The sequence below is a fragment of the Camelus ferus genome, chromosome 32, assembly GCF_009834535.1.
Source record: "Camelus ferus isolate YT-003-E chromosome 32, BCGSAC_Cfer_1.0, whole genome shotgun sequence".
Classification (NCBI taxonomy): Eukaryota; Metazoa; Chordata; class Mammalia; order Artiodactyla; family Camelidae; genus Camelus; species Camelus ferus.
Genome location: NC_045727.1, coordinates 10,409,675 through 10,436,899, shown reverse-complemented (window position 1 = coordinate 10,436,899; position 27,225 = coordinate 10,409,675). Strand labels below are relative to the sequence as shown.

The following is a 27,225-nucleotide window of genomic DNA, read 5'->3' as shown; positions in this document are numbered from 1 at the left end:
GTGAGGGTGTGTTAGGTGCCTCGCGTCCACTATACAGGCCAACTCGGGGAACTGAAGCCTTGTTCTCATGATGTCCTTCACCACAGGGCCAGGGTGATGGAGGAACAGCAGGCATTTTCCAAGGCAGTGGGGAGGGATCCTCCTCAATCAAACCTCTTCTTGCCCCCACAGGGAGGCAGAGTTGACTGCTGGGGGGAAGGCAGATGCTACTGCATGGAAACCCCCCACAGAGGGGAAGCCAAGGACCCCCACCCAAGAAGCAGCTCCTAGAGGCCAGTGTAGGCCCCCAGGGTGCTGGGCCATGATCCGTGGGGCAGTCTGCTCTGCTGAGGGCACCCTGGCAGAGGGACTGAGGACTCACCGGGCTGTGACGAGCTGCCCCGGCTCCCTAGGAAGGAGAGAAGACGGGCAGGTCCTGGCTGAGTACAGAGTGGAGCCATCGAGGACTTCGGGGTCTGGACTGCTTTTTCAGTGTCTGTAGTTGCTTACTTATTTCTCAGTGCACACAGGACTCAAAACTGAGGCGTAGTAAAGGGGCTCTGGAGATGACCTCACCCAAGCTCCTTATTCTGCAAGTCGGGACGCCCAGGCCCCGCCTCGGGAGGGTTACAGGCCAGGTCAAGGGGGCTTTGTCCTGCTGAGGAGAGGAGGGAGCCAGCATGTGGAGGAGGGGAAGGGGATTCGGGGTGTTGACAAGGGGTAGCTCCTGTCCCAGGGCATGTTAGTCCCTCCTGGGGTGTGGTGAGGGGTTGAAGAAGTTGACCTGCTCTGTGCCCTGCAACCCCACCCCTGAATCTCACCGGCTCTCCTGCCCTCTTGCCTTTGGGGAGGAGAGCGCACAGAGAGCATCGGGCATCCACGCCCTCTCATCCCCGGGGCAGGCGGCGCTGGGCCACATGCAGAGGGGTCCTGCGCCGAGCTCAAGGGCACAGGCAGCTGTACAGACATCACGGAAGAGGCTGGTCTCCTCTCCCAGCTCCGATTAGGACACCTCTGTCCTCTCCCTGAGCCGGCCCCAGGGACCGGCCAAGCCCAGGGGTAACTCCCAGAGCCGTCAGCAGCTCTCCTTCGAGGCCTTCTTGGCTCTGGGCAGGAGACTCGCCGACGCGCGCTTCTGGTGTCGCCACTTGGCACGGCGATTCTTGAACCAGACCTGAGAGAAAGAGACGCGCTCAGGCAGGCCTGGCCCCAGGGCACGCGAAACGCGCGGCTCCCCAAATCAACTGGCGGGGCTTCGGGACCCTGGCTGCGGAGCCGGCCCTGGGCAGCGGCTGTGCCACTGTCTCTCAACCGCTGCAGGTGGGGACGGCGGCTCTTGCTGCGGGACCCGAACCTCTTTCCCACCCGGACCGGCATCCCTGCTTGCCCCTTCCCAGCCCGGACTCCGCCTGGCGGCACCCGGGACGCCCCCTCTGCAACTTTGCGCTCTCCTAAGCTTCCCAAATTCCGAAACAGGGATGCGCACCTCATTTCTCATGGGGGCGGGGCGCGGGTGGTTTAAAACTAAAGAAAAAACAAGCCTGACCTCCGCTCAAGCTCCCACCCCTCGCCTGGGACCGCGGACCTGCTCCTCGGAGGTGGCGGAAGAGGCGACGACGGGCACCCACCTCCACGCGCTCCTCGCGGAGGCGGATGCGGCCGGCCAGGCGCTCGCGAGTGCCCACGTCGGGGTACTGGTTCTGCACGAAGAGCGCCTCCAGCGCCTGCAGCTGCTCCTCGCTGAAGATGGTGCGGTGGCGCCGCGTGCGCCGCTGCGGGCCCGGACCACCGGCGCCGGGTAGCGCCCCCGGGCCTCCGGTCGGCGCGGCCAAGGGCAAGGGCGCCCCAGGCCCCAGCCTCAGCGGCCACGGCAGCCGCGCGCCTGCGGGGAGAGCGCGCGGTGAGACGCGGGGCGGGAGCCGAGCTCCGCTGCGCCCGCGCCGTGCCCGGAGTCCCCCGAGCCCTGCGCCCACTCACCCAGCCCGGCGGCCGGCTCTGGGGGCCCGCGGGGCGCCGCGCGGGGGCCGCAGCAGCAGCAGCAGCAGGCACAGGGTGCCGCCTCGGGCGCCCCGGGCTCCGCGGGGCTCTGGCGGCCGGCGGGTGGCGGCGGGCGGACGCCCCGGGCGGGAGGGCTCCGCTCGGGGAGGCCGGAGAGGATGTGCTCGATAGAGAAGGGGCAGGGCCGCCCGGGGCCCCTGCGGCCTGCCGCGCCCCCTGCCGCCGCCATGCCGCCCGCCCGCCGCGGCCGCCGCCGCCGCCGCGGCCGCGGGAATATATCCGTCGAGGCGGGGCGCGCCGTAATCCCCGGTTCGGACGCCGGGTCCACGCGGGCTAATCCCACCGCACAGCCAGGAACGCGCTAATCCCCGGCGGCGGCGGGCGGGGGGTAGGGTCCGCGGGGGGCCTTGTGTTCCGCATCCGTGCCCCTGACCCGCGGCGCTGCGGTCCAGCCCTGCCAGCGGCCCGAGGACGCCTGGACCCGGCAGTCCCTGAGCGCAGCGGCGCCTCCTGGCCCAGCCCCTGGGTCCCCTCCTCCGGTAGCCACCGAGGCCAGGGCAGGCTGCTCGTCCCCTTCAGGGTCCTACCCAGGTGGAAGAGCGAGTCCGGAGAAATCCCTAAACGGCACAGTCTCCTGGCCCCCAAACTCTTGACTTCCATCCTCAAGTGGGGCCTAATATCAGCAACCCCGTGGTCCCACCGCACTTTGATCCCAAACCTCCCTTACTCACACCCCCTCCACTTAGGATCCAGGTCCCAAGCTCAGGACGGAAACGGGGCACCAGAGGAAAGCTACATCTGCTCCTCAGGAAACCTGCCTTCCCTCCTGGGTCAGTGAACCTTCCGGACCCAACCGAAGGCCGCCCTTCCCAGCTCTGGAGACACTTCTCGTTTGCTTTCCTGTATAACCCAGAACCGCCCCCCAAACCACCACACTCCCTCCCCACCCTCATCACAGCCATGAGTCTCCAGAGCTGACTCGGTGTCCTCCTCTCCCACTCTTCAACCCAGACCAGTCTGGCTCTGTTCACCCCATCCTCTGTGGTCATTCTGCCCAACATTGCCGGTGACCTGCACTTTACCAAATTCGAGGAAGACTGTTTCATCCTCATCTAAGCAGCATTGACCAGCTGGTCAGGGCTTCTGCTTAAGGCCTTCTCTGGACCTCTGAAAAGTGCTTGTGTGGCTCACAGGACAGAGCAGCAGACCACCTGGCTAGTACCCTAGCTGTCCCTTCTGTGGGGTAGGTTCCTTCACCCACTGTGCCTCAATCTTCCAATCTGTAGGCTGACATAACAATAGCGACCCAAATCACAGATGTTCTGAGGGCTCAACCAGTGACTGTGTGTGAGGGGTTAGAACCCCCCCCAGCAGGGGCCCCCGTGAATGGCAGGTACCGTTAGGGGAGCCACACGTGATTTCGCTTCTCCTCCGCCTCTCACGCCCTTCCTCAAACTCTCTTGCTGACTCCATTCTGGTATCAATGAAGACACTTTGGACTTCAAGTGACAGAACCTGCTGACTCTACTTCTGACACAGGAGTCCTGACATAGGGTGCCCAGGGCTTGTTAATCTGGAAGCTTAATGAAGGAGCCACCATCTCTTTGAGTGGCCCACCTCGTAGTTGCACGATGGCTGCCACGGCCCCAGACTTCTCATCTCTTCCCACATGTCCCTTTGGATGACTGTGGAAACCTCTCCCAGCCAACTTTCCTCCCAGAACCGCATGCTCACCATTTAGGTCAGAGAGGCACCTAGGGGTCCACTATGCATCAAAGTCAGTTCCTCTCAGGGGCAGGTAACAGGGTCAGTGGTCAGGAAGGCTGTGCCCACCACCTTTATCCCTCCGCATTCTGGGGCCCTCCTATAGCTGTGAAGCCTAGATACCATCTTGGGATGCTTGTTCTCTGAGCCCAGCCACCTCACTGCGACGAGGCACCGGCAGCCACAAGGAGTGGACACACAGCTGGCAACTCCAGCTGGAGGACCAGCCAACAACCAGCGTGAACACCGCACAGGGGTGGGGCAGCCTTCGGGTGGCTTCCGTCCCAGCCACCATTGCCTGCAACTGCAGGACATCTAAGTGAGACCCATGAGAGGCAGCAATAAGAGGTGACTGCGGTGTCCCCAGCACTGAGTGGGAGGGGCTGCTGTGTAGCCCAAGGTACCCAGACAGTTTCTAGTGCTGGAAGGGGAGGATGCCGGTAGTAACGCTGAGCCTCGGGCCTGGGGGATGGACGGTGTGGGGACGGGAGGACCCTGCTGAAACTGATGATGGGTCTAGGGGAAGGAGGAGAAAGCACTGGAGGAGACCCTAGTTGTGGGGTCACAAGACATTTAGCGACATTGTCACCTTTTGTAGAATGGGAAATAGGATGTGTACCTAACGAGGCAGATGATGTAGCTACGGAGATGCCCAGTGGGGGTGGCTTCCTCCAGCAGGAGAGGGAAATGTTGAAAAGAAACCAGCCAGCTTACAATCAGATGTACACCTCCAGCACAAACCAGCAACTCCATCCCCGGGATTCACCCCGGAGAAATGAAATCTTCTGCTTCCACAAGACACCGCCCACGAATGTTTAGAGCAGCTCTATTCATCACCACCAAAACTTGAAAGCAACCCAGACACCCATCAGCTGGTGAGCGGATGAACAGGACGAGGTCTGGGGTCTAGGCACACCAGGGTGCCACCCAGAGTGACAGCGACACACGCGACAATACAGAGGACCTCACCAACACTGTCCTGCCTAAAGAACCAGTTTCAAAATGCTACATACTGTGACTGCACTTAGAGGCACTTTGAAAAAGGCAACATCAGAGTGATGGTGATAGCAGTGTTTGTGGTGGGGGGAGCACCTGAGGGAGGGGAAGATGCCAGAGGAGGCTGACTAACTTCAGCCTAGGGGTCTGGGGCCACCTCGAGTGAGGTCAGGTGCACAGCCTCCCCGCCAAGGTCAGCGGTGCTCCAGGGACAGGGTCAGCTGCAAGTGACCAGCTCACACCCCCGGGGACACTTACTGCAGCGCTGCGTCTTCAGCCCACCTGCTCTCATGTTAAGGTCACTGCAGTCGGCCTCCCCAGGGTTGTGGCCAGGCACAATTTCTGGACAGTAGTAGGGGAGGGAGGCTAGTGCGTGGGCTTCGGCTGCAGCTTAATTTGGTTCCCAGTCTGCAACCAGGCGCCACCCCTGATCTCCCCCACCTTTCTAGAAGCCCCTCTCCCACCAGACTTCTGAAGGTCTGGGCAGCTCACCTGCTGCGGGGACCCAGATCCTCCCCCTCGGGGATCTGAGTCCCTGGGCATCACATCACCTCAGGCTGCGCTGGCTGTCATGACCCCCTCCCAGTGACCGCTGAGCAAGGGAGCGCTTCAGGACACCCAGTGAATGAGAAGATGAAACATCCCTGTTCCTAGAACCCGTGTCTCCCTTCCCTGCCCAGTGGGGACCCATTTGCTTGGTGCCACAAGGAGCCCAGAGTGACTGGCAGCTATCATAGCTTACGTTTTGTGCAACTCTTACTGTGTCCCTGAACGTCCCCCCTCCCAGGACCCAGAACCTGAAGTTTTGAGGATGGGAACATAAATTCCCCAGCTGGGTTGCTGGGAGAACTGGGGAGTGGGCATTCCTGCTCCATCCCTGGGTCTAGATCACGTGTCTCAGTGGGAAACCCAGCAGAACCCTCGGTCTCCTGGTGCCTCCTCCTGTCACCTCCTTGTCTCCAAACTCCTACTCTTGCTGTGTCTGGGCTCCTGGACCAACCGGCTGCACTGTTTGCTGCAGCCCCAGGGCCATGTCTCCTCTTCCTCACAGGGTGGATGACATGTGGTCCTCAGAAGCTCTGCCCTCTAGAGGGCTTGTCCAACGCTGCTGCTCAGGGCCACCGAGGTGTCAGTGAGCGAAGCCACTCAGGGTGGCAGTCACTTGCTTATGCAGCTGACTCGGGTCCTCGGAGCTGATCCTGGCCCCGCCTCTTTCATTGTGTGATGGCCCCTAAAGTCCTGGCAGCTCTGACGGTACCCAGTACCTAGTACCTTGCTCTGATGAGCCATTCTGGCCACAGGGCCACTTGGTAGCCCAAGGTCAAGGCTCCGTTCCTGCAGGGCCCAGGAAAATGCCAGCAGCTGCTCTGTGAATGGTGTGTGGCATGGCCTCACTCCAGACGCTGGGAGTCTGCCCACTGAAACCTTCCGGGGGCTCCATCGGAAATCCTTCCCTGCTGTAGCATTTGCCTTGGGCTCTGCCAGATCACAGGGTCTACTGCAGACCCCTTTTCTGCTCTGGGCTATACTCAAAGCTGGAAGGCTCTGGATCATCCAGCAAATGGCTCAGGTGGGATTCCCAGGTGCAGGACATGCTGCCTCCAAAACCCAAAGCTGCACCCCTGCAGTGTGTTCTCCTCTGTGGCCAGGAGTGCAGGGCGTGGCTATGGGTCCTTTACTTTGAGAGGATGTTCCAGCGTGGAGCATGCACATAGGGCCAATGGAGCTCAAAAATTTTGTTTATTTCCCTTTTTTATTATTGGACTGTGAGACTTCTTTATATATTCAAGATACAAGTCTTATCATACATAAAATTTATGGGGCAGGGTATAGCTCAGTGGTAGAGCATGTGTTTAGCATGCACAAGGTCCTGGGTTCAATCCCCAGTACCTCCATTAAAAAATAAATTAATAAATAAATAAGGCTAATTACCTCTCTCCACAAACCAAACCAAACCAAACCCAAGAAATACCTAAGGAAGTTCTTTAGTAAGATTCTTTCTTTTTTTTTTTTTTTTATAAAATATAGATAACTGCATAAAACAAATACTACTGTAGCATGTCATCTTGGTGTTTATAACACATAGCCACTATCACAAAAAGACAGGGGGTGTGGCAGTGACTGAAACCATGCAGTCCCATTGTTCTTACATTTTACATGAATTGGTACAGTTTTTTGTTTTTGTTTTGTTTTGTTTTTTTGGGGGAGGTAATTAGGTTTATTTTAAAATTTATTTTAATGGAGGTACTGGGGATTGAACCCTGGATCTCATGCATGCTAAGTACACACTCTACCATTGGGCTATACCCTCCCCCCAAGAAGTGGTACAATTCTAACTGTAAGTTGACTGCAAAAAAGTTAAGGTGATATGCTGTAATTCCTACAGCTACCAGTAAAAAAGGCAAAATGGTATAGCTAAAAATAGAAAAACTGAATGGACTTCTTAACTGTGTTACAGTGAGTCGGGAGGAGAGTAGAAAGGAGGGTTAGAGAAACAAAAACAGACAGGACATGGGGAAAACAACGCGATGTCAGACCTCCGTTCAGCTACAGCAACAGTTACCTTATGTTTAAGGGAACAAACACCCCAACTAAAAGGCAGACACTGTCAGGTTTACTTTTAAAAAAAAGTTAGACATAATTGCATGCTGTCTACAGAGATGCTCTTCAAGTACTGATCCTGATGGGCGGAAAGCAACATCATGGAAAAGACACAGCATCCTCCAGGCCCCTCTGAAGACCTGGGCAGCTTGTGGCTTTTCTAACAAACAGTAAACGCAACTGAACATGCCCCCTTCTGAGTTTTCCGACCTCTTCGTTTCCATTTTTTCCATGGCTGCTCCAGCATCTCTATTTTGTTTGTTCTAAGCCATAGCTTTGCCCAAGGCCATCGTGGTGGCATATTCGAGTGAACTCCTGGGCTCTTGCCAGAGTCCCCAAGTCTCAGGAGAGCACCTGCTCTACCTCATCTGTCTTTGTAGCCTACTGCCCTGATCTGTCACCCCAGGATATCACCCCACACCCAGGCATCTGGGTTCCTGCCAGCACCTCTTAGCCAGCCCTGCCCTCCCGCTTCAGTTGGTCTATGCTGAGATGATCCTAATTTGGGGTGTGGTGGTGGCCAGCAGGGGAGTGGGGCAGACCCAGAGGCAAACACTTTATGAGGCACCTGCTTCCTCTGAGGTCTCTGCAAGCTCTGCTGGGAAGTGGAGGCACTGCCTTTCACCACAGAGGGAGCTGGCTGCTTCTGCAGGCACAGAGAATGTAGAGCATGGAGTTCAAAGTGCTCAAGATATCCCCACCTCAGGAGTCAGGGTCCCACTCCTTCGCCATCAGGGCCCTGAGTTTGATGCAAGAGGCTTGTCTGGGTTGCGAGGCCACCTTGCCGGGAGTCCTGCTGTGTTTTCCTGAGTGTGGTGCCTTGTCTTCATTTCTGTCTGTCCGGCACTGCAGGGTCTCCTGACACGTGCCAGGCAGCCTCTGACACTCACTTTCCTTTCTACCCTTGATTAATCTATCTCAGCCTGCCACGTTCCCTCAAGGACTCAGTAATACTTTGTTAACAGCCACCCGGTTCCACAGCCCGTATGGTTACTGTTTCCTCCCTACCTGTCAAGTGCTGAGACGTTGTACCAGCCTCCCCTCCACCTGTCTCCCACCCCAGTTCTCCCAGGTGACGGTCTTCACTGCCACACTGCTACCCATGCCAGGGGCTATCAGTCCCCCACCTGCCACCAGTGATGGTCCCTCGCTGCCACTTGGCTGGCGAGTGATCCAATTTCAGGCCGCCACTCTTAGAATCCATTTCTTAGGACCAGCACTCTTGGCACCAGCTGTCTTAGGTCAAGCTCCCTAGAAGCAAAGCCTGATGGGGGCTCTTGTTCAAATTACTGATTTTCAAGGGTGTGCTCTCAAAAGACGAGTGAAGAGATCAGTACTGCTTTGCTAGGTCTGCCTTAACGAAGAACCACAAACAAGGCCACTTAAAACAACAGAAATGGATTCCTTCACAGTTCTGGAGGCCGGAAGTCCAAGTCAAGGTGTTGGCAGGGCCACGCTCTGAGGAAGGCCCTGTCCACGGCCCTCTCTTGGCTTCCAGTGTTTCTGGCGATCCTTGGCCTGCAGGTGCCTCATTCCAGCCTCTGCCATCACATGGTGCTCTCCCTGCCTGCCTGTGTCTTCACATGGCACCTGCTCCCTTCTTACAAGGACATCAGTTATATTGGTGAAGCACCCACCCTACTCTGGCATGACCTCATCTTAATTTACATCTTAATTACATCTGCTTCCAAATCAGGTCCCAAGACTGAGGACTTCGGCACCTCTTGGGAGGTGGGGTGCAACAGAAGCACAGGGTGAGGACCATCCTGGTTTGCACATGGAGAGTTCTGCCTCCAGGGAAACTGACCAACAGGGTGGGTGACATGGCTGGTCACCCTGGAAGTAGGACAGGGCTGGGTGAGGGGTGGAGGGAGCACTAAGCAAAAGGCATCTGGGTCGGAGTCCAGCGTCCTCTTCTGTGAAAGCTCTGGCAGACACAGGCTGCTTCAAATTCAAATCGCCTCAAGGCAAAGCAGAGACTGGTCTTTTATTCCCCTTGCCTGTGGCCGTAGAAGCAGACACCAGCTTTGGGGTGAGCCATGTGGCCATTTCCATCGCCCAGGGCAGTGCTCCAAGGCGGAGGCCCCTGTGCACCACTGGTGCTAACACCCAGAGGAGCAGGACCGGTGCACTGACCCCTGAAGCATCTGGACGGAATCCCAGCAGCCTCCACAACAACACCTGCTGGTCCACACCCGCCCACTTGTCCACCTTGGTAAAGGGCCCACCTATCCACCTCACCGCCTGGGTAAACCATACCTAGACTCCAGTCCACCTTGGGAAATGTGCACCTGCCCACCCAGGTATGTGGCCCAACCAACCAGCCACCCACCTACCCGAGCACCTCTGTGACACATCTACCCCCAGAGCTACCCAAGCCTCAAACCTCAAGCAGGACTTGACACTCCCCTCGGTCCCATCTCATTGGTTCCCCCCCATCAGTGCCAGCACAGATGCTGGCCACCTGGGCTGCCACAATGGCCTTCCAACCCACTCCCTGACACTTTCCTCACCTAACACCCTACCCAAAGTGAGCCTGCTACAGAGCTCTCTACGCACACATCTAATCATCACTTTCCCCCGCAGAGGCTCTGGATAAGAGGATCAGTCCTGCGTTCCCCCAGCTCCAGGACTCGGATATCTCTGTCCGTCTGCCCCATCCAGCCTCTGTCTTCTCCCTCCAGCTTTCCAGGCTCCAGTCTGCCTATGCGCCCAGCTCACAGCCAGCCCAGCCCTCTCAGTCCCCTCCTGGGGTTCAGTATGGCCTCTGCAGAGGGGCCTTCCCTGCTCACCCTACCTGCTTTCCACCAGAGGTCCCAGCCCCAGCCTCCCCCTCCCCCTGCACACCCTCCCTCGACAATCCCAGTCGCTCTTGGACGCCTTCACTTGTTTCCCGGACTGAAGAGCAGAGCCGGCTGATTCCAGGACTGGTCAAAGCTGGTCAGTGACAAAAGAGAGGGGCAGATGGGGGTGCAGGGCCCCCAGGGTTTGGGGAGGGGTCGAAGGTGCATCAGGGGCCAAAGGAATGGATCTGGATGAGTCCTGAGAGACTACTGGCTTTGACAGTCAGAAACCTGCAAGGTCCAGAGCAAGGTCCAGGGCAGGTTTGGGGGTCAGGTCCCAGCAAGTGCAGACGTGAGGCTAGTTGGGGAAAGCGTGGTACCTCAGCATCCAGCAGAGATGGCGCCCTGGTCGGGGCGGGGCTGGGTCGTGGGTGCAGCCCCGGGCGGGGGAAGGTGGACTCAGGCTGGAGGTGGGGATCCGGCCCCCCACTCTTCCTCTCCCTGCGGCATCCACCCCCGCCCCCTCTCCAGCTTGGCAGGCGAGGCCATCAGGATCCCCCTGATTGCTTTCTTTCATCTCGGCGCCTTTCTCTGCAGCAAACGCCCGCTAATGCCTCCTTTATCACGGAATTAGGGGATTTGGGGCCGATGGCACAAAGAGGCCCTCGATAGCGGCCATAATCAAGCGCCGATCGGCCGATCTCGAGCGGTCCTGGGAAGAAAGCGAGCGCGGGGATTAGCGCGGCGGGGCCGAGATACCATCGCACAGCCGCGGGCTGAGGCCGCCGGGGAGGGCTGACCGTGCCGTGGAGAAAGGCCGGCTTAGCCGCTGGGTGCCGGGGATTCTGAAGCCATTAGCGGGGATTAGCACCCAGGTTAATCTGCTTTGGCCACTCAATTGTCAGCGGGATGCGCGCGCGGTGAAACCTTCGGTGGAGCGGCCACGGGACCTGTGATCCAGGCCCGGGGCTGATCTTGGTTTCCCCAGCTGTCACCGGGCCAAGCCCGGTCCCGAGGACCAGAGGAAGGGATGGACCCTTCGGTCCGTCAGGCCAATGGGCTACAAGTGCACCTGGCCCGGCAAGTGTGAGCGGAGCCAGGCTGTTGGCTTCAGCCTCCACTTGGCCAGCTTCTTCGGAGAATCAGGGAACATAGCTCCTGCCCATCCTCCAGGATCCCTTCCCTTCTCTGAGCCAGCTCCTCCCCATCCTGTCCCCTTCTGCACTCCATCTCTGGACCTGTTCACCCCTTGTGGCCTTGGGTGAGTTCAGTGTGGCCACCGAGCAGAGGTTCCAAAGCAAGGCACACACCTGGCTCCCCATTACACATGGCCAGGAAGCAGGTGGCAGACCAGGGGGATGCTGACTGAGCCCAGCAAGAAGCCCTTGCCTGCAGACCCTCCATCTTTCCCTTGGGGGTCCCATCTCATGGTACAGACTCCCAACCCGGCTGATGTGATGCCACTGCTGCCTCCCCAACCGATTATCTTCAGCCCCCTCACTAAGTGGGGCAGGGTGGGTTTGTGCAGGCCTGTGCCTCCATAGGTCTCATATGGGTCCTCTGTCTCTGTCTGGGTTTCCCATATGAGAAATGGGGGTGGCAGAGAGGAGGAACGGTCCTGGCAGGAGGCCCACTGTCCAGGTGTGCGGCCTGTGCTCACTGCTGCCTTCTGTAGGGAACATACCCCCAGCCCCCACTCAAGACAGGCTCCGGGAGTGGGGGACTTAGAGGGGTTGGGTCTGCACCATAGGGTTTCCCTGGCATTCTCTTCCATGGGGATGTGGCCTGAGCCCAAGGCGGCAGCAGGTGGCTGGACTGGAACTGGCCAGGCAGGTAGAACGTGGCAGGGTAGCCGTGGAGAGGCTGGTGGACCTCCTGGTCTCATCTCCTGATCCCATCTCCTTTCCCATGGCTTAGAATGGGGACACTGAAGCAAAAAGCTGCTCGGGGAGCAGACACAAGGGTGAGCTACAGGCCGAGGTTCTGCCCTACGGGAGCTTGGGTCTGAGAACACAGGAAGGGGGCCGTCTGGGGAAAAAGAAACAGGCCCCCTTGCTGCACACAGGCCAAGTAGGTAGGGCCTGAAGGACAGTGTAGATTACTGGGCAAAGGGCGAGGGTGAGGACGTGCTGGAAGGAGAGGGAGCAGCGGTGTGCAGTGGTCTAGGGGCGGGGCAGAAGGCAGGCTGCCGCGGCGGGGTCCAGCGCAGGGAAACTGAGGCGTCTCCTGGTGGGGGGTGGGGAGGTCGGGGGATGTCCCCTCAGGCTGGCGCGTCAGGAGCGCCCTTGGCAGTGTCCAGCGTGGACAGTCGGCCGTTGGGGAGAGTAGGCGATGGTGGCTGCGCTGGCCGCGTCTGGGGGTTGAAGGCTGCAGGTGAGGTCCAGGTACCGACGTCCAGGCCCTAAGACCAGGAACGGCGCTCTCTGCACCGCAACAAGCCACCCGTGGGCCGTGCGCAGGTACGGACCTGAGCCGGCTGGGGCTCCGTGACGCCATCAGCGCGCGCCTCCCGACTTCCGGGCGCGAGCCCCGCCCCCGCCCCGCCCCCGCCGGTCTCGGCTCCTCGAGTGCTGTCGGGCCCAGAGCTTCCTGGCGTCACCCGCACCTCCCTCACGAGCGGGCCCGGGAAGCCTCTGAGCGCTTCCGGACCTCCGAGCTTCCCTGACAGTCTGCGGCCTTTAGCCGGCGGCCCACGGGAGCAGCCTCTCTCCGCGACCTGGCCTGGTCACGGCGCGGCGGCTTTTGCCTTTTCCATCACAGCAGGGGCCGTGAGGACAGCGGGCTGTAGGCCGGGACTCCGGGGTGCGGTCAGCTTGGAGAGCCTCCAGGGGCGGACAGGCCGGCAGGCCCGAGAGCTTCCGCGGCCTCAGCCCGCTCGGCGCGCGAGAACTGCCGAGGCCGCTTTTCAGCCGAGGATTGGGCGGCAGGCCACTGCAGGCTGCTGAGCAGAGGGGGGCGGGGAGGGCCCGTCCCTGGAAGTCCCTTCACGAGACGACAGTCCTGTGGCCGATGGAGGAACAAGCGGGGGGTGCGTGTGGCCGGCCAGGCAGAGGAGGCAAAAGTGGTAACAGCTGAGGGTCAGGGGTCGGGGGCAGGCCCACTCTCAGCAAAGGGAGGCTGCTTTCAGGGTTCTCCGCCAGGTGGGCGTGAGAGGAGGGGATCTACGAGGCCACACCACGGCCGCCATGTTTTCCGGGGCCCACCCACTTGGTTGGCCTAGGCCGCGTTTGTCCACCCCTCCAGGTATTCTCTGTGGTCCTCCGTTGTCCTCTTCGGCCAGTTCTCCACTGTGCCTGCATCTCTCCTTGGCCCTGGTGTGTCCAGTCCCTGTTCTCAGACCTTGAGGAGACAGGAGCTTGATTCTGTACTTCTGACTAAAGATTCAGTGCAGGGAATCCGAGAACACGCAGGAAGTGTAGTGTCAGCGAGAAAAATCCTCTGGCATCCCCAGCTCCGTTTGTTTGCTGTGAAGGCTGAGCACAGCTTGAAAAACAATTCTTTTTGTTGGCTAAAAGGAGACAGACCCACTGGTTGGGAGTGACTTTTGTGTGTGTACTAAGCTCTGATTGTCATTCAGCACCTACACAAGGACATGGAAAAACCTAGGGGATGCCTGTCAGTAATGGGTGAAGGGAGTGTTCAAGGAAGTGGGGGCAGGGGGGCCCTGGAGGGCAAATGCCTGAGGGCCTCTGCCTAGAGGGGGTGGGACACCCATTCTCAGCCCCATGGCAGTTAAGACCAGGAGCGGCCACTACTTCGCCCTCTGCTTCTATGCCCTCTCTGAGGCTGCTGTCCTGGGCACATTTTGAGATGATCTCAGGCTCAAGCCCATGCCAGACGGTGAAGGCTGCCTGAGGCTGGTTGGCTGTGGCTTCCAACTGGGCACAGAGGTTCTGGTTGTGGGCAGGATATGCTGCTGGCATCTCCACACTCACTCATCTCTCCTGATATGCAGACACAGTCGCCTTCTGGGGGTCTCCCTGACACTGGCTTATGTGTCTAGGTTGGTGGGGGTGGTAGGGGGACCAGACTTGAAGTTAGTTTGTTTTGCTTCCCGACTGCTTGAAGATCTGCCCACATACCATTTTGCCCCTTTGCCCCCGTTGCTGCAAGGCCCCCCCTGCAGCCTTCCAGAGCTTGGTTAAATGCAGCAGGGCTCCCTACAGGCCCCTGCCTGCCTCTCCAGCCACACTTTACCTGCTCACTTCCCTTCAGTGTGGCTGGCCTTCCTGCAGCTCAGTCACTGCAAGCTCATTCTTGCACTTGGGGGAACTCACCCCTCTAGCCCGCTTCCCTCAGGTCTCAGCTCCAAGAACTGAGGCTGCCAAAGTACTCAGGCTAATGTGTACTAATGGGTGGGGGTGGGGTGGCCCGCCACGGCACATGGCTCCTCTGTGCTCAAAGCCCCAGGGAACTCCAACCCAGCTCCATCAACGTCTCTGGGTGAGCAACCTGCTGTCCATGTGCTGCAGTGTGGCACAGGAGAGGGGCCTGGGAGATACTACAGGGACCCTGCCCCTCCTGGTCCAAGTCCCCATCCCCTGTCCTCAGCTCAGTGCAGCCTTGGCCCCTTCCTCCTCGCGAAGGTGTACAGGGACAGGACTCCGGGTGCCGGTGTGCAGTCTGTGAGCAGATGCCATTCCTGGAGGACAGTATTCCAGGGCATTGAACCCCCTCAGGATCCAGCTTCTGGGCTTTGCCTGCTCTAGGAACGACCCGGAACCCGGAGGGACTGCCAGAAGTCTCCTGTGAGGCTCACTTTGTGCACCTTACAGACGTCACATCACTCCATCGTCATAACCCACTGGGGTGGGTTCTTGTGTCTCCCCATTTCACAGGTTGGGAAACAGGTTGGGTGGCTTGTCTTGGCTCAGGAGCAGGCAAGCTTTGCTGCTGGGCCCCTTCTCCATCTCCTGGGAGCATTGAGGGCACACGGCCCAGTCCTTCAAAACAATGTTCCTATGCACCTCCCTAGCCCAAGCTTTGCCCCTAGATCTGGGCCAGGGATCCAGGTGCCATGTGAAGTCCTGGGGTGGAGCACTCCCCACTGACAAAAGGAACAGCTCCAGGCACAGGCTCTGCCTGCTGGGAGGCTCCTGCTGGCAGGCTACTTCCCAGTCTGAGCCAAATCCTTTGTGTGGCTTTACCCTTGGAGTCACTTGGACAAGATCCCTCTGCTGCCACACAACCCGGGGCACTGCTTCCTCCTGTCCTGTTCTCACACCCCTCCACATGGCTCATGGGTCTTTGTCCCCAGCCAGGAGATCTGGGCCACAAGAACACTCATTTAGGGCTCTTCAACCTCCATACTGGGCATGGCTCCTACCTGTGCCTGGCTCCTGGGAGAGGAGAGCTCCAGGAAGACGGACACCTTCCTGAGGTTCGGAGCTGTGGGGTGAATCTTCGCAAGCCCTGGCAGTTCCACCCCTTCCTGCCCTAAGGGCACTATCTCCCAGCCTGGGTGATGGAGTGAGAAAGGGCCTCAGGGGACCAGAAACTGGCCACCCAAACACCTGCCCACAAGCAGCCAATCTCAGAGAAACCACAGGGGAGTGATGGGCTGGACAACAAGCAGACAAGAGCCGGAGAGCACTGTCCCCCGACGCCCAGCCACTGGCGTGGGGCAGCTTTCTGCTCTGCCCATTCAGTACTGCCTGTCCAGTGATCACAAGGACACGCCCTCTAGCTGACCCTGCAGGATCTTGGCCACAGGCAAGGCCTGCTTAGAGCTCAGACATTCCTTGGCCTGGTACCAGGACTCCCAGGGGCTGATGCCATGGCCACAGCAGGCTGCCCACCAGCATGCCTGTCCCTTGGCAATGTCCTCGGGTGAGTGGTGGGCATGTCCTTAGAGGCATGGCCATCCCTGCACACCCACAGATGGGCCCACACAGGGACAGGAAGCTCAACAGGATCCGGTTTATTCTGCCTTGGAAGGGTGGTCCTGAGAGTGGCAGGTGCCACCCTGTCCCGGGCGGAGGGAGGGCCCGAGGGCCAGTTAAGGCCAGTGGCAGGAGAAGCAGGGGGCACGCGGCCCCTGGAATGCAGTGAGGCCAGGCTGAGGCCCGGAGGCAGCTGTGGTAGGCCGGGGCGGGTGCCCCCGCTGCCCAGGGTGGAAGGCACCGGGCTGGGACCCGGCCATGGCTACAGGGCCGTGGACCAGGCCACACGGGCACCCCGGGAAGCGGGCACAGGGTCACGGGACTCAAAACATGAAACACAGGCAAATATGAGTAAGCACGTGGACAAGTGGGCGCAGATTCACAGGCCAGAGGGGCACCAGCCTCAGCTGGACACATGGACACAATGTGGCATCATACTGACCACAGGGGACTCATGGCACTACGGGACACGTGAACTCACGGCCACAGGGGCAGACCCAGGCCATGGAGTGCGAGGGATGGGGGAGGGGCCTTTTGGCACAACAGCACTGGAATTGTGAGAAGGGGTGGTGGGAGCCAGCCTGGAGGGGCTGGGGCAGCCCCTCGACTCCGGGGCTCAGTCTGTCTTCCACACCTTGTTGAGCAGCTTCACCACCTCATCATAAATGACGAACACGATGGCCACATCCAGGCAGACCCGGCCCAGGCGGGGGACAGTGCCCTTGTAGAATCTGGGGGCGGGGACAGAGGGGCAAAGAGGCAGATGAAGATGGTGTCTCTGAAAAGTAGGGGTGGGTCCAAAGGTGGGCGGAGCAGGAACAGAGGCAGATGGCAGGACTCACTGGGAACGGCCTGGGTCAGAGGACAGGAGGTGGGGGGCCCAGAGAGAAGGCAGGAAGGGCCTGGAGTAGGGACAGCAGCCCTGCGCTTCCCCTACTCACGCCTTAAGCCCTTCGTTCCTCAGGATCTGCAGGCCGCAGTCCCACGTATTTCGGTACTTGTGCGCCTCCAGGCCCTGCAGGACACAGGCAGCCATAGGACTCAGCGGCTGGCCCGGCCCAGGCCCCGCCCCCTTCTGTGGCCCCGCCCCCACCTGCATCCGGGTCTTGATCACGTCCAGGGGCGTGTTCCCGAAGACACTGGCTGCGCCCGCGATGGCTCCAAACACACCGGTGATCAGCGGATTCATGGGCTTGTTGGGGTTGTCCCCTGGATGGGGGTGGGGGTGGCGGTCAGACAGGACGGGAGGGTAGGGAGAGGGTTCGTGGCTTGGAGGTGGGGTCTTGGGGCGCAGACTCACCTCGGTACCAGTTGCGCAGGGAGGTCATGACGAAGAAGCGGATGGCCTGGTTGGACCCTTGCTTCAGCACGGTGGCCGTGAGGCCCTGGTACGTGCCCTTCAGCCCTGGGGCAGGCAGGCACGGGGGTCACACAGGCCCCAGCTGGGAACTGGGGCGCAGCCCGCAGGACAGCCAAGGCAGGAAGGGGAAGTGGGGGCCTTTCCAGCCTGGCTTGGGTCCCTGAGCTCCCACTCTCCCAGGACGGGCGGACTGGCTCACCTTGCTCCCGCACGATTTCCCTGACCCCGTGAAAGAAGCCTCTGTATTTGGGGTTGGCGGAGGTCTGGTCATGGATGAACTTCACCTGAGAAAGAGGGAAGGCAAGGCACTGGCTTCCAGGGCGTAACTGTCAGGGCACACTTGGCCCCGGGGACATGTGGCCTCGGGACGAAGCAGGCCGCAGACCTGCAGCCTCTGGCGTTCTGTTCGCTGGTGTCTCTCACAACTTAGGCAGCAGACACGTGTCACCTTATGTTTTGTGTTTATAAGTTTCTAAGATAAGGGAAACCTTGTTTTCCCACTGCCTCCAGGAGGCTGTTCCTGCGGGCCTCCTGGGCCAGGCTCCCCAGACAGATCCCCTGCACACCTGGCCCCGTCCTGTGGGACCTGCCCACCTTGATGGTCTCCATCGGGCACACGACCACCACTGCCTCGGCCACGCCAGCGCCCAGACCGCATAGCAGTCCACGCGTGCTGTCCAGCCGTCCCTGGGCGTCTCGCATGTGGTTGCTGAGAAACTCGAACGTCCCAAACCTGGACCGGGAGGCAGAGGTGTGAGAGCGGCCGCAGCAAGGCCGGAACCCCCTCCCGCGGTCCCGGAGTCAGCCTCACCTGACAGCCGCCTTAGGGATAGAGCCGTAGAGCAAGGAGCTGAGGCCGCGGTACAGGCCCAGGACGCCATGGCTGCGGACCGTCTGCCGTACGCAGTCCCCTGGGGGAGGGGGCCGTCAGCGACCCGGCCCGCCGGCCTCGGCCTGCCCACTCCCGCCGGCCGCCCCCACTCACCTATGCCCCGGTAGCGTGGCGGGTGCGAGCGCTCGTCCAGCTGCAGCTGCGTCTTCACGTACTCGGTGGGGAAGGTGATGCAGATTTCGATGCCGCCCGCCAGGCCGCCTGCGGGGACCGACCGGGACCGCGCTGAGACCCCTCCCCCTCCCCGCCGGCCGCCCCGCCCCTCCCCTACCCGGACTTTGCCTGCCGCGCCGGGAGCCGGGCCCACGCCCCTCCCGCGGTCCTGGCGGGGCGCGCCGGGGCACACGCGGCGGGGGCTGGGCCTGCCCGGAAGCGCCGCGGAGACCGTGTCCCGGTCCCTCCGGAAACGCGGCGGGGTCGGGGTGCCAGGTCGGGATTCGCGTGTGCATGTCCCCACCTGCCAGGATCGCCTTCCCCGGGTGCGTGAGCTTGGCCTTCCCGGGCGCGGGCGCGGCGGCCGCCAGAGCGCGGGGCGCGGCCATGGCGGGCGGGGCGGGGGGCCCGGCGGCGGCGGCGGCCTCGGGTCCGAGCTCCTGCGCTCGGTCGCGGGAGGCGGCGGCGGCGGCAGCGGTAGCGGCGCCGGTTATGGGCCGAGGAGGAGCGGCCGCGTCGCTCCAGGGCTCCGCCCCGCGTGGTCCGAGCCGGGCCCCGCCCCCGGCCCGCCCCGAGCCCGCGGGAAACTGAGGCCGGGCGGGCCGACGTTCCAGCCAATGACCGCGCGGGGCCCGACAAGGTACCGCCCCCGAAGCCCGGAGCGCCTCCCTCGGAACGCGTAGGGCCGCCTCCTCCCTGCCGGGAGGGTGGGGCTGATCCTCACCCGAAGCGCCGCGCTGTCCCCGAGCCCCCGGCAGGATTCTAGGCTCGGAGCAGCGCACACGGAGGGGAGAAGACCCCCACACACCCTGGTCATCCGGGGTCCTTGTCCCCGAAGAGGTCCCCGCCCCCTAGGGGGTCCCACAGCTCTTCTGTCCCTCCCGTCCACGCCAGCACCGCGGGAAGCTCTGCCTCGATAAACCGACTTTAATGTGCAGGTTACACGGCCTGTCCAGCGGGTCCGCGAAGTGACCTGAAAGGACAGCTCCGCCAGCGCAAAGTGGACAGGGCGCCCAACTCTCGTGCGCCTGGGAGCCCTTGCACACGACTCCCCAGGAGGGCAACCTCCAGCCAGAGGGCCCGGAGGTCGGAGTCCACCTCTTGTGTGGCGGCTGCAGGCGGTTTCCTTGGGCAGTCAGTGGCCACCGCGGCCGCCCCACGCTCCAGGTGGCCAAGGGGCTGCCATACTTGGGCCCCTGCAAAATAACGTCCAGGCGTTCCACCTCCCCTGGGGTTCTCTGTATTTCTGGGGGTGCTGCGCTCCTTGGGAAGGTTAGTAACTCGGTAGAGGGTGCTGCTTCTAGTGCTCTACTGGCTGAGGGCCCACGGGAGGCTGCAGCATACCCACAGGGGAAGCGGGCAGGCTGGGGCCTGTAGCAGGGCCTGCTACTGGCATCAGCGGCTGGCCTGCAGAGGGAGAGGCCCAGGGCTCCTGCTGCCCCCGAGTGGCCAGGGGCCCAAGGAGCAGGGTGTCAGGCCAGCTCTGACCACCCAAAGGCCAAGACACCAGACAGCTCCAGCCTGGTGCCTGGAGGCAAGGACAGTGGGAGGGCCGACACCAACACAGGCAGCTGGGCAGCCGCCCAGCATGAGGAGCAGAGGGGCCTCCTGGAGCGCTGACCCCTTCCACACCTGGAGGCCAGCATGCTCCTCTGTCCTCCCTGTCCCTTACCCCCCTTCCCAAGCCCCCCACGGAAAGGCAGTGTGAATTGATTCCCCACTCCCCTCCCCTCCTCAGGGGACAGGGAACTAGGGGCTCTGGGCCACCCCCGACCAAACAGGAGAGGGGAGGGCTCCACCACATGCTCCTCTTGTGGGTGCAGACTCCCTGGCATGGTCAGTCTGTCCACCTGCACGAGGCGGGAGTGCCTGCCTGACAGGCCATGTGCCATCCAGTCCTAGGGGGGCAGGCAGCAGGCACACAGCCTCCAGGAGTTAGACTGAGGACGGGCACTCGGGGCACCAACAGTGACCTCTGTCACCAGACAGATGGAAAGTGGGGGGTCTTGGTGAACCCCCGTGGCTGTTCCAGCCTGGTGCCTTCACTGGACATGACTGCAGGCCATGAGTGTGGCTGAGTCCTCTGGACAAAGGAACATCGCCAAGATCATGCAGCACTTCCTGCTTTCGGCCAGTCCAGGCTGCCCTTCCCTCTTAAGGAGACTGGTCACTTGACACCTGGGAACCCTCCCACCTGACAGCCATCTGAGGACAAGTTGCTCCATGCCCTCCCTCTAGCCTTCACCAGGTGCTGCCCATGCGGGGGCCCACAGGCCAATGAAGACACACAGACAGGAGAGAGCAGGGCGAGGTGGCGCGGAGGCTGCAGGGTGGCAGCACTGTGTTCACAGAACAACAGCAGCTGTGCGTCGGGGACCCCGAACAAGCCCCCGGTAAGAAAGAAGGAAGCTGTGTGTCCGGCGTGCACGCAGGTCTGGGAGAGACCATGCCGGGTAGGCACCCTAGCAGGGACAACCCCCTCCTGCCTCCATGGGACCAGGGCTGAGGGGGGCGGAGCAGGACAGACACCCTCCACTCGGGGAGCCCTGGGGGCTCTTCTCGGGGGATGGCCCTCGAACTTCCTTGTTGAGTCAGGAGGTCCGGGACCCAGTTCTCCACTAGGGAAGGGCTGTGGCCTTCTTGCCTGGGCCCCTCCGCCTCAGTGCTGCCCAGTCTGCTGGCCCCCTACCCCCGCCGCCTGAGCATCCCCTCCCGAGCCCCTCAGCTCATCCCAGACCAGTGCCTGTCCTTCCCTCTGGCTGCCTCTGCCTCCATCTCCCGGCGCCTAGTGGTGATAACCCTGTTTCTGGTTGTTCAGGCCCCAAATGAACAGGCATCCTTGGCTTCTCTCATTCCACACCCAGTCACTCGCAAGCAGGTTGACTGCAGGGTCATGGCCCACCTCTCACTCAGCCCCTGCCCTGGCTGGGCCCACGTCACCACCTGCCTAGCTCTACTGGCTTCTACCCCGAAGTCGTCTCAGCACAAAGGCTGGCACGGCCCCTCACCTCAGGCCACAGGTCCCACCACAAGTACGGCCTGAGAGCTGGTGACAGCCTGTGTCCCTGCCCACGTACCCCCTGTGGCATGGTCCTGCCTCCCCTCTTCCTGGCCGCTGAGCCTCCCTCAGATGTCCCCTCTGTGGGGCTCCACCAGCACCCTGGCCCCACCCCTGCCCCAGCCTCAAAGCTCATCGCACTGTTTGCTGCCCATCTGTCAGCCTCACTGAATGTGAATGCAACTGAGCCAGGGTTTTCTGTGCTGCTCACTGATGCCATTGTCTGGAGTAACGCCCAGCACCCAGTGGGCGCTCCAGCGTTTGCTGAACAAGTGAGGGGGAGGCTTCTGCTTGGCAGCCCCTAGACTGCTTCCTGACTCTCCCTGTTGCTTATAATTCGTTTCTCAAACTTTTGTGCAAAGGGAAAGCATGTGTCACTGGACCTTGGTGGTACCACCTTCACAGGCTCACAGGCCCCCGAGCCCTGGGACTCACCAAGCCCCATCCAGGCTACTGTCCCCTGTAGGGGGTGGGGAACTGGGGCTCGAGTTCACAGCTCCAGTCTGCCCTGACCAGTCCCACCAGTGTGATCACAGCCCCATGGAGGCCCAGGCCCCACACATTGGCATCTGCCTGTCAACTGCTCAACAGCAGAGCATAACCACAGCACCAACACAAAGGACCCACCCTTCCAAAGGTCTCCCTGGGCTCCCCCTCCTGGACTTGGAACCGAGCAGAACCCGCGGGCCCACCCCCCGCCCCCACCCAAGTACAAAGTCCCCTCCATGTCCCCTGCCTCTTGTTTGTAGAAAAGCTGAAGTCTCCCAGGCCTCCGTGAGCCGCAGAAGAGCAGGCTCAGGCAGTGAGTGATCAGGACAGTAGAGTCACAGACGAGGTGTCTAATGAAGGAAAGAGATGAACACTATTGCTCATAATAACCTGCATCTCTGTGGGCAGTAGAACCACTGCGGTTTGCTCTGCCCGGACACACGAGCAGGCAGCTAACACTGTCGGCAGAGATGCAGCAGACCCAAGTGGATGTCCTCCACTCTGAGAACCCAGCGCCCTGTGTCAGCGTGAAGGAGTTCCAGGAGATGGGCTTTCGTGCCTGACCCCACAGGAACGGAATGGTGTCCAACAGCGGGGCTTTGTAAGCGGCTCTTTTGCCCCTTTCCTGCTTGTCTATTTCTGTTCCCTTAAAACCTTAATTACAGAAACGAGACCACTCCTGACTTCCGCTCTAGTGAGCGCACACAATGCCTCGCCTAACCTGTCAATTCCTTGCCTAGATCAGAAGGAGTAAGAGCGAAGACTTCAGTAGGTAAAGGATGACTGACTCTACCACTAGATTCTCTAGTGGACCACGCGGGCAAGGCAGCATCTAAAGTAAGATGAGCAGTGAGTGGGTCTGCACACAGCGGGAAAGTGACGAAGAATCGGACCTCCCTTCATGACTGACCGAGATCATTTCCTCTTTTTCCTTTTCTCATTGTCCTGCCTGAGCAGAATCTCTGGAGTTGGTCTCCAGACCTGAGTCCACCTTCTCGCCAGGTTGCTGGCTTTACTCAATAAAGCACCTTTCCTTTCTACTGACATTTGCCTCGTGATTATTGGCATTTGAGCGGTGAGCAGCTGAACGTGAGATGGGTGACAGACTCTTGCCGGGCCACTGTCCTGAAGGCCCTGTGGGCGTGGCTGTGGCTCTGTCCCCTCCGGCCCAGTGTCCTCAGTAGGTAACTAAGGGTTGTCCCAAGTGCACCGACTGGGCTTCCAAGGTCCAAGGACATGTGAGGAGGGAGGGCACTTCCAAAATCCCAAATTGCAGCCAGCAGTGAGGTCCAGGATATCTAACACACCAGTCAGGCAGGAGAAAGGACTTTCCTGCAAAGGTGGTGCCCATGTCCCCTGACCCACGGTGTGACTTGCTTGCCGCGTGGAGGTGGCATTGCCGCCGCTGCTGGCAGAGATCACCTCTGGCCAGGCTGGGATCTGCCTCTCCAGCTCTCCCGCAGGAATGACCATGGGGAGATGGTTCTTTAGATATTCTGGACACTAGACTCTTGTCAGGTACGCAGTTTGCAAACACTTTCTCCCACTCTTTAGGCTGCCTTTTCACTTTCTTAACAATCTCCTTTGATGCACAAAAGTTATTAATTTTGCTAAAGTTTAATTATCAATTTTTTTTTCTTTTGTTGCTCATGCTTCTGGTGTTGTACCTGAGAATCCACTGCCAAATACAAAGTCATGGATATTTCCTGTTTTCTTTTACAGATTTTTATAGTTTTACCTCTTAAATTTAGGTCTTGGATCCCCGTTAATTTTTGTGTATGGTGTAAGGTAGGGGCACAATTCCATTCTTCTGTGTGTGGATGTCCAGCCGTCCCAGCACCATTCCTTAAAGAGAATATTCTTTCCCCATTGAATGGTCTTAACACCTTGTTAAAAATCAATTGGCTGCAGGTGTACAGGTTTATTCCTGAATTCTCAACTCTGTTTCACTGTTCTTTACCTGTCCGTCCTTATGCCAATGAGTTTTCTGGTTGCTGAATGCTTGTGTGATTTTGTGATATAATGAGAAATACATATTGGGTCTTCCTCCCTTGTTCCTGGCACTGCACTTCTAAAACCCTTGTAATTTCTTAAGTGATATGAGTGACAGGAACATCTTTTAAAATAGTATTTGTTCTCAGTACTCAGTTCCTGACATAAACACTTCTAAGACTCTGGGATCTCCAGAGTGATAAGAATCTTTCTGAATGCTAATGAGGTGACTGGTGTGTGTGGGGGGGCCCAGGGAGCATCAGGATGGGGTCCTGTGACCAGACAGACCAAGGCATGACTGGAGGGTTGGAACTTTCGTCCACCCCATCCTGACTGTCAGAAAGGGGATGGGGGCTGGAGACTGAGTTAATCACCAATGACAAATAAAATATCCATAAAGACCCTAAGCCACACGGTTCAGAGCACTTCCACTTTGGCACACACATCAAGGTTCTAGGAGGGTGAAGTGTCTGCAGAGGACACAGAAGCGCCACTCACCCCTTCACCCAAGCTGTGCCTTCTCCATCCTTCCATCTGGCTATTCTTAAGTTGTATTCCTCATAGTGAACCATTAATAGTAAGTAAAGTGTCTTTCTGAGTTCTATGAGCCATTCTAGCAAATTACTGACCCTGAGGAGGGGGCCGTGGAAACCCCCGATTTTGAGACTGAGGGTCAGAGGTACAGGTGGCCCAGAGCTTGAGACTGGCATCTGAAGGGGTTGGGGCAGCCTGGAAGGGGTCTGCCCTAACCCTGGGGAGTTAGTGCTAGAACTGAACTGGATTCTTGGACATCCAGTTGGTGTCCACAAAGAACTGGAGAACTGTTTGATGTAGAAAAACCAACACCTTTGGTGTCAGAAGTGGTGTGAGAGTAAAGAGTTTTGGCTTGGATTTTCTTTTTTAATTTGTTGGGTTTTGTTTTGTAAGCAAAGCATAAACAAGAAACACTGTGAATTACAGTCTTTTATTTTAAAGTATTTTCTCAAACATGATAATTTCCCTGTAAATGGGCATGATTCCCAAAAGCATTTTTAACAACTTGATTGAGATATAATTCACATACCATTTAACTCATTTGTTGAAAGCATGCCATTCAATTTTCTAGTTTTTCACAGGACAGTGCAGCCATCACGACAATGTAATTTTCAACACTTTCATCACTTAAAAGGAGCCTCATCAGTAATCAGTCTCCATTCCTACTTCTCACACTCCGCACTCGGTCTAAGCAACTATTTCCCTATTTTCTGTCTATGGACTCCCTAGTCTGGACATCTCATATAAGTGGAATCACACATCTTTCATTTAGATTAATATTTCCAAGATTAATCATGGTATAGCATACATCAGTACTTCATTTCTTTTTTAATTAGTGTATTATTTTATTTATTTTATTTTTAATTGAAGTATAGTCACCTTTACAATGTTGTGTTAGTTTCTGGTGGACAGCATAGTGATTCAGTTATATGTATATATTCCTTTTCACCTTCTTTTTCATTATTGGTTATTACAAGATATTGAATATAGTGTGCTGTGCTGTACAGTAGGACCTTGTTTATCCAGTTTTGTGAAGATTTTCCGTGTAGCTCCAAGTGTACCAGATCTTTTGCCAGAATCCATCAGGTGTTCTGTGAGAACTGTTCCAAGTGGGGACGTATCTGGATGCACATGTGGGAGAGGGTGAGCTCTGCGTCCTTCTATTCTGCCTTCTTTATGTAGCCAGATTTTTTTTGGGGGGGGAGAGGTAATTAGGTTTGTTCGTTTGTTTATGTATTTTAACTGAGGTTCCGAGGATTGAACCCAGGACCTTGTGCACGTGACCTACCACTGAGCTGTACCCTCCCCCTTATTCTGCCATCTTGAAGCCAGTTTTTAAAAAAGTAACTCTAATGTCCAGGCTTCCTCACAACAGTCTTCAATGACTGCTTTTTTTTTTTTCCTTGAGTATAGACTACACTTTGCTTCTTTGCACATTTCATAATTTTCTTTAAAACTAGACATTTTAAATACTACAGTGTGACAACTCTGGAACTCAGATACTCCTTGCCTTACCTGAGTTTATTGTTGTTGTTGGTTTGTTTAGCAAATTCCTTGAACTAATTTTGTAAAGTCAGTTAAGTCTCTACTCAGTTAGCTTAGTGTCCAGTTAATGAGCTGAAAGAGATTCCTCACATGCCTCGAGCCTCAGCCTTTGCTGACAGGCCCTGTGTATGTGTGTTGAAACACATCTTCAGAGCCCCAGAAGGCAGCTGACAATTCTGCCTTGGCCTCCAGCCTCCACTTCCTCCTTGTACAGAGCCTCAAGGTCAGCCAGAGGTGAGAGCTTAGGGCCTCGTCAGCTCTTTCCTGGACACGTGTACACGGTCTTCTAGATTCCCACAAATATGCTGAAGCTTTTGAAAGCCCCCCTATGAACATCTCATTCCACAGCTTTTCTTTTTTAATTTTTTTGGTCTGCTTATCTGCCTCCACTACTATCATCCCCTCAGGCAGCTGTGATGTTAAACAGTTGCTGCTGATGGTTTATCACAAATGTCCCAGGAGATAAGGCTGTTTGCACCGAGCAAGTCCAGTCGAGTCTAATGAAGACAAGGCCTGTGAATGGAAATTTCCAAGGAACCAGTAGACAAAGAACGACATTTATCTAGGAAAGGTGCTTTTGGGGGAGCTCCTAACCACCTTACCTCTTCAGAGGCTGTTAGGCTACTGGATTTCACCAATTTGTGGAGCTGCTGGTTTTCAAGGCTATCAAAATGCCACCAATCTTGCTGTTCTGAGAATAGCAAATTTTCTCAAATAAAAGTTCTTTGGGTTTTTGCAAGCCTCTCCTTTAGTTTCCAGAATTCTGAAAAAGTTGTTTTGACAATTTTTGCCAGTGGTTTTGCTGCTCTTACAGAGGACTAAATTTTCAGAGGTCTACATTCCACCAGTCCCACTGATGTTCTATGTATAATATTTTGTGGGGATGTATGTTTTCATTTCTCTTGGGTATATAACTAGGAGTGGTAGGTCACATGGTAACTTCATGTTTAACTTTTTGAGGAATTGTCATACTTCTCCTTCATCGCTGTGCCATTTTACATCCCCACCGGCAATGTATGAAGGTTCCAATTTCTTCACATCCTTGGCAACACTTGTCATTGTCTACCTTTTGATTAAAGCCATCCTAGTGGCTGTGAAGTGATATCTCACTGTGGCTTTGACTTGTACGTCCACAATGACTAATGATGTCGAACATCTTTTCCTGTGCTTTTTGATCATTTGTATATCCTCCTGGAGAA

At 58.0% G+C, this 27,225-nt stretch overlaps 2 protein-coding genes and 1 long non-coding RNA gene across 4 annotated transcripts; 1 reads left to right on the top strand and 2 right to left on the bottom strand.

The window, feature by feature from the left end:
- Nucleotides 1–1,054: 1,054 nt before the first annotated feature.
- Nucleotides 1,055–2,206, bottom strand: GSC2 (goosecoid homeobox 2). The gene is made up of 3 exons (XM_032472240.1): nucleotides 1,957–2,206; nucleotides 1,608–1,861; nucleotides 1,055–1,153 (listed from the first exon to the last, which is right to left on the bottom strand). The coding sequence occupies exons 1-3, from the start codon at nucleotides 2,204–2,206 to the stop codon at nucleotides 1,055–1,057; spliced, it is 603 nt and encodes a 200-aa protein (XP_032328131.1).
- Nucleotides 2,207–16,020: 13,814 nt separating this feature from the next.
- Nucleotides 16,021–18,962, bottom strand: SLC25A1 (solute carrier family 25 member 1). Its single transcript, XM_032471402.1, has 9 exons — nucleotides 18,713–18,962; nucleotides 18,349–18,456; nucleotides 18,175–18,274; nucleotides 17,958–18,096; nucleotides 17,563–17,647; nucleotides 17,304–17,408; nucleotides 17,097–17,212; nucleotides 16,945–17,018; nucleotides 16,021–16,734 (listed from the first exon to the last, which is right to left on the bottom strand). Exons 1-9 carry the CDS (start codon nucleotides 18,795–18,797, stop codon nucleotides 16,620–16,622), a joined length of 927 nt encoding a protein of 308 aa, XP_032327293.1. The 5' UTR covers nucleotides 18,798–18,962; the 3' UTR covers nucleotides 16,021–16,619.
- Nucleotides 18,963–20,607: 1,645 nt separating this feature from the next.
- LOC106728663 lies at nucleotides 20,608–22,999 on the top strand. 2 transcript variants are annotated; one of them, XR_001364921.2, is made up of 3 exons: nucleotides 20,608–20,801; nucleotides 22,216–22,556; nucleotides 22,696–22,999. It is a non-coding gene; the product is annotated as an uncharacterized LOC106728663 (long non-coding RNA). The 2 variants fall into 2 exon arrangements; XR_004316531.1 differs by having other exon boundaries at nucleotides 20,608–22,556.
- The last annotated feature ends 4,226 nt before the right edge of the window (nucleotides 23,000–27,225 follow it).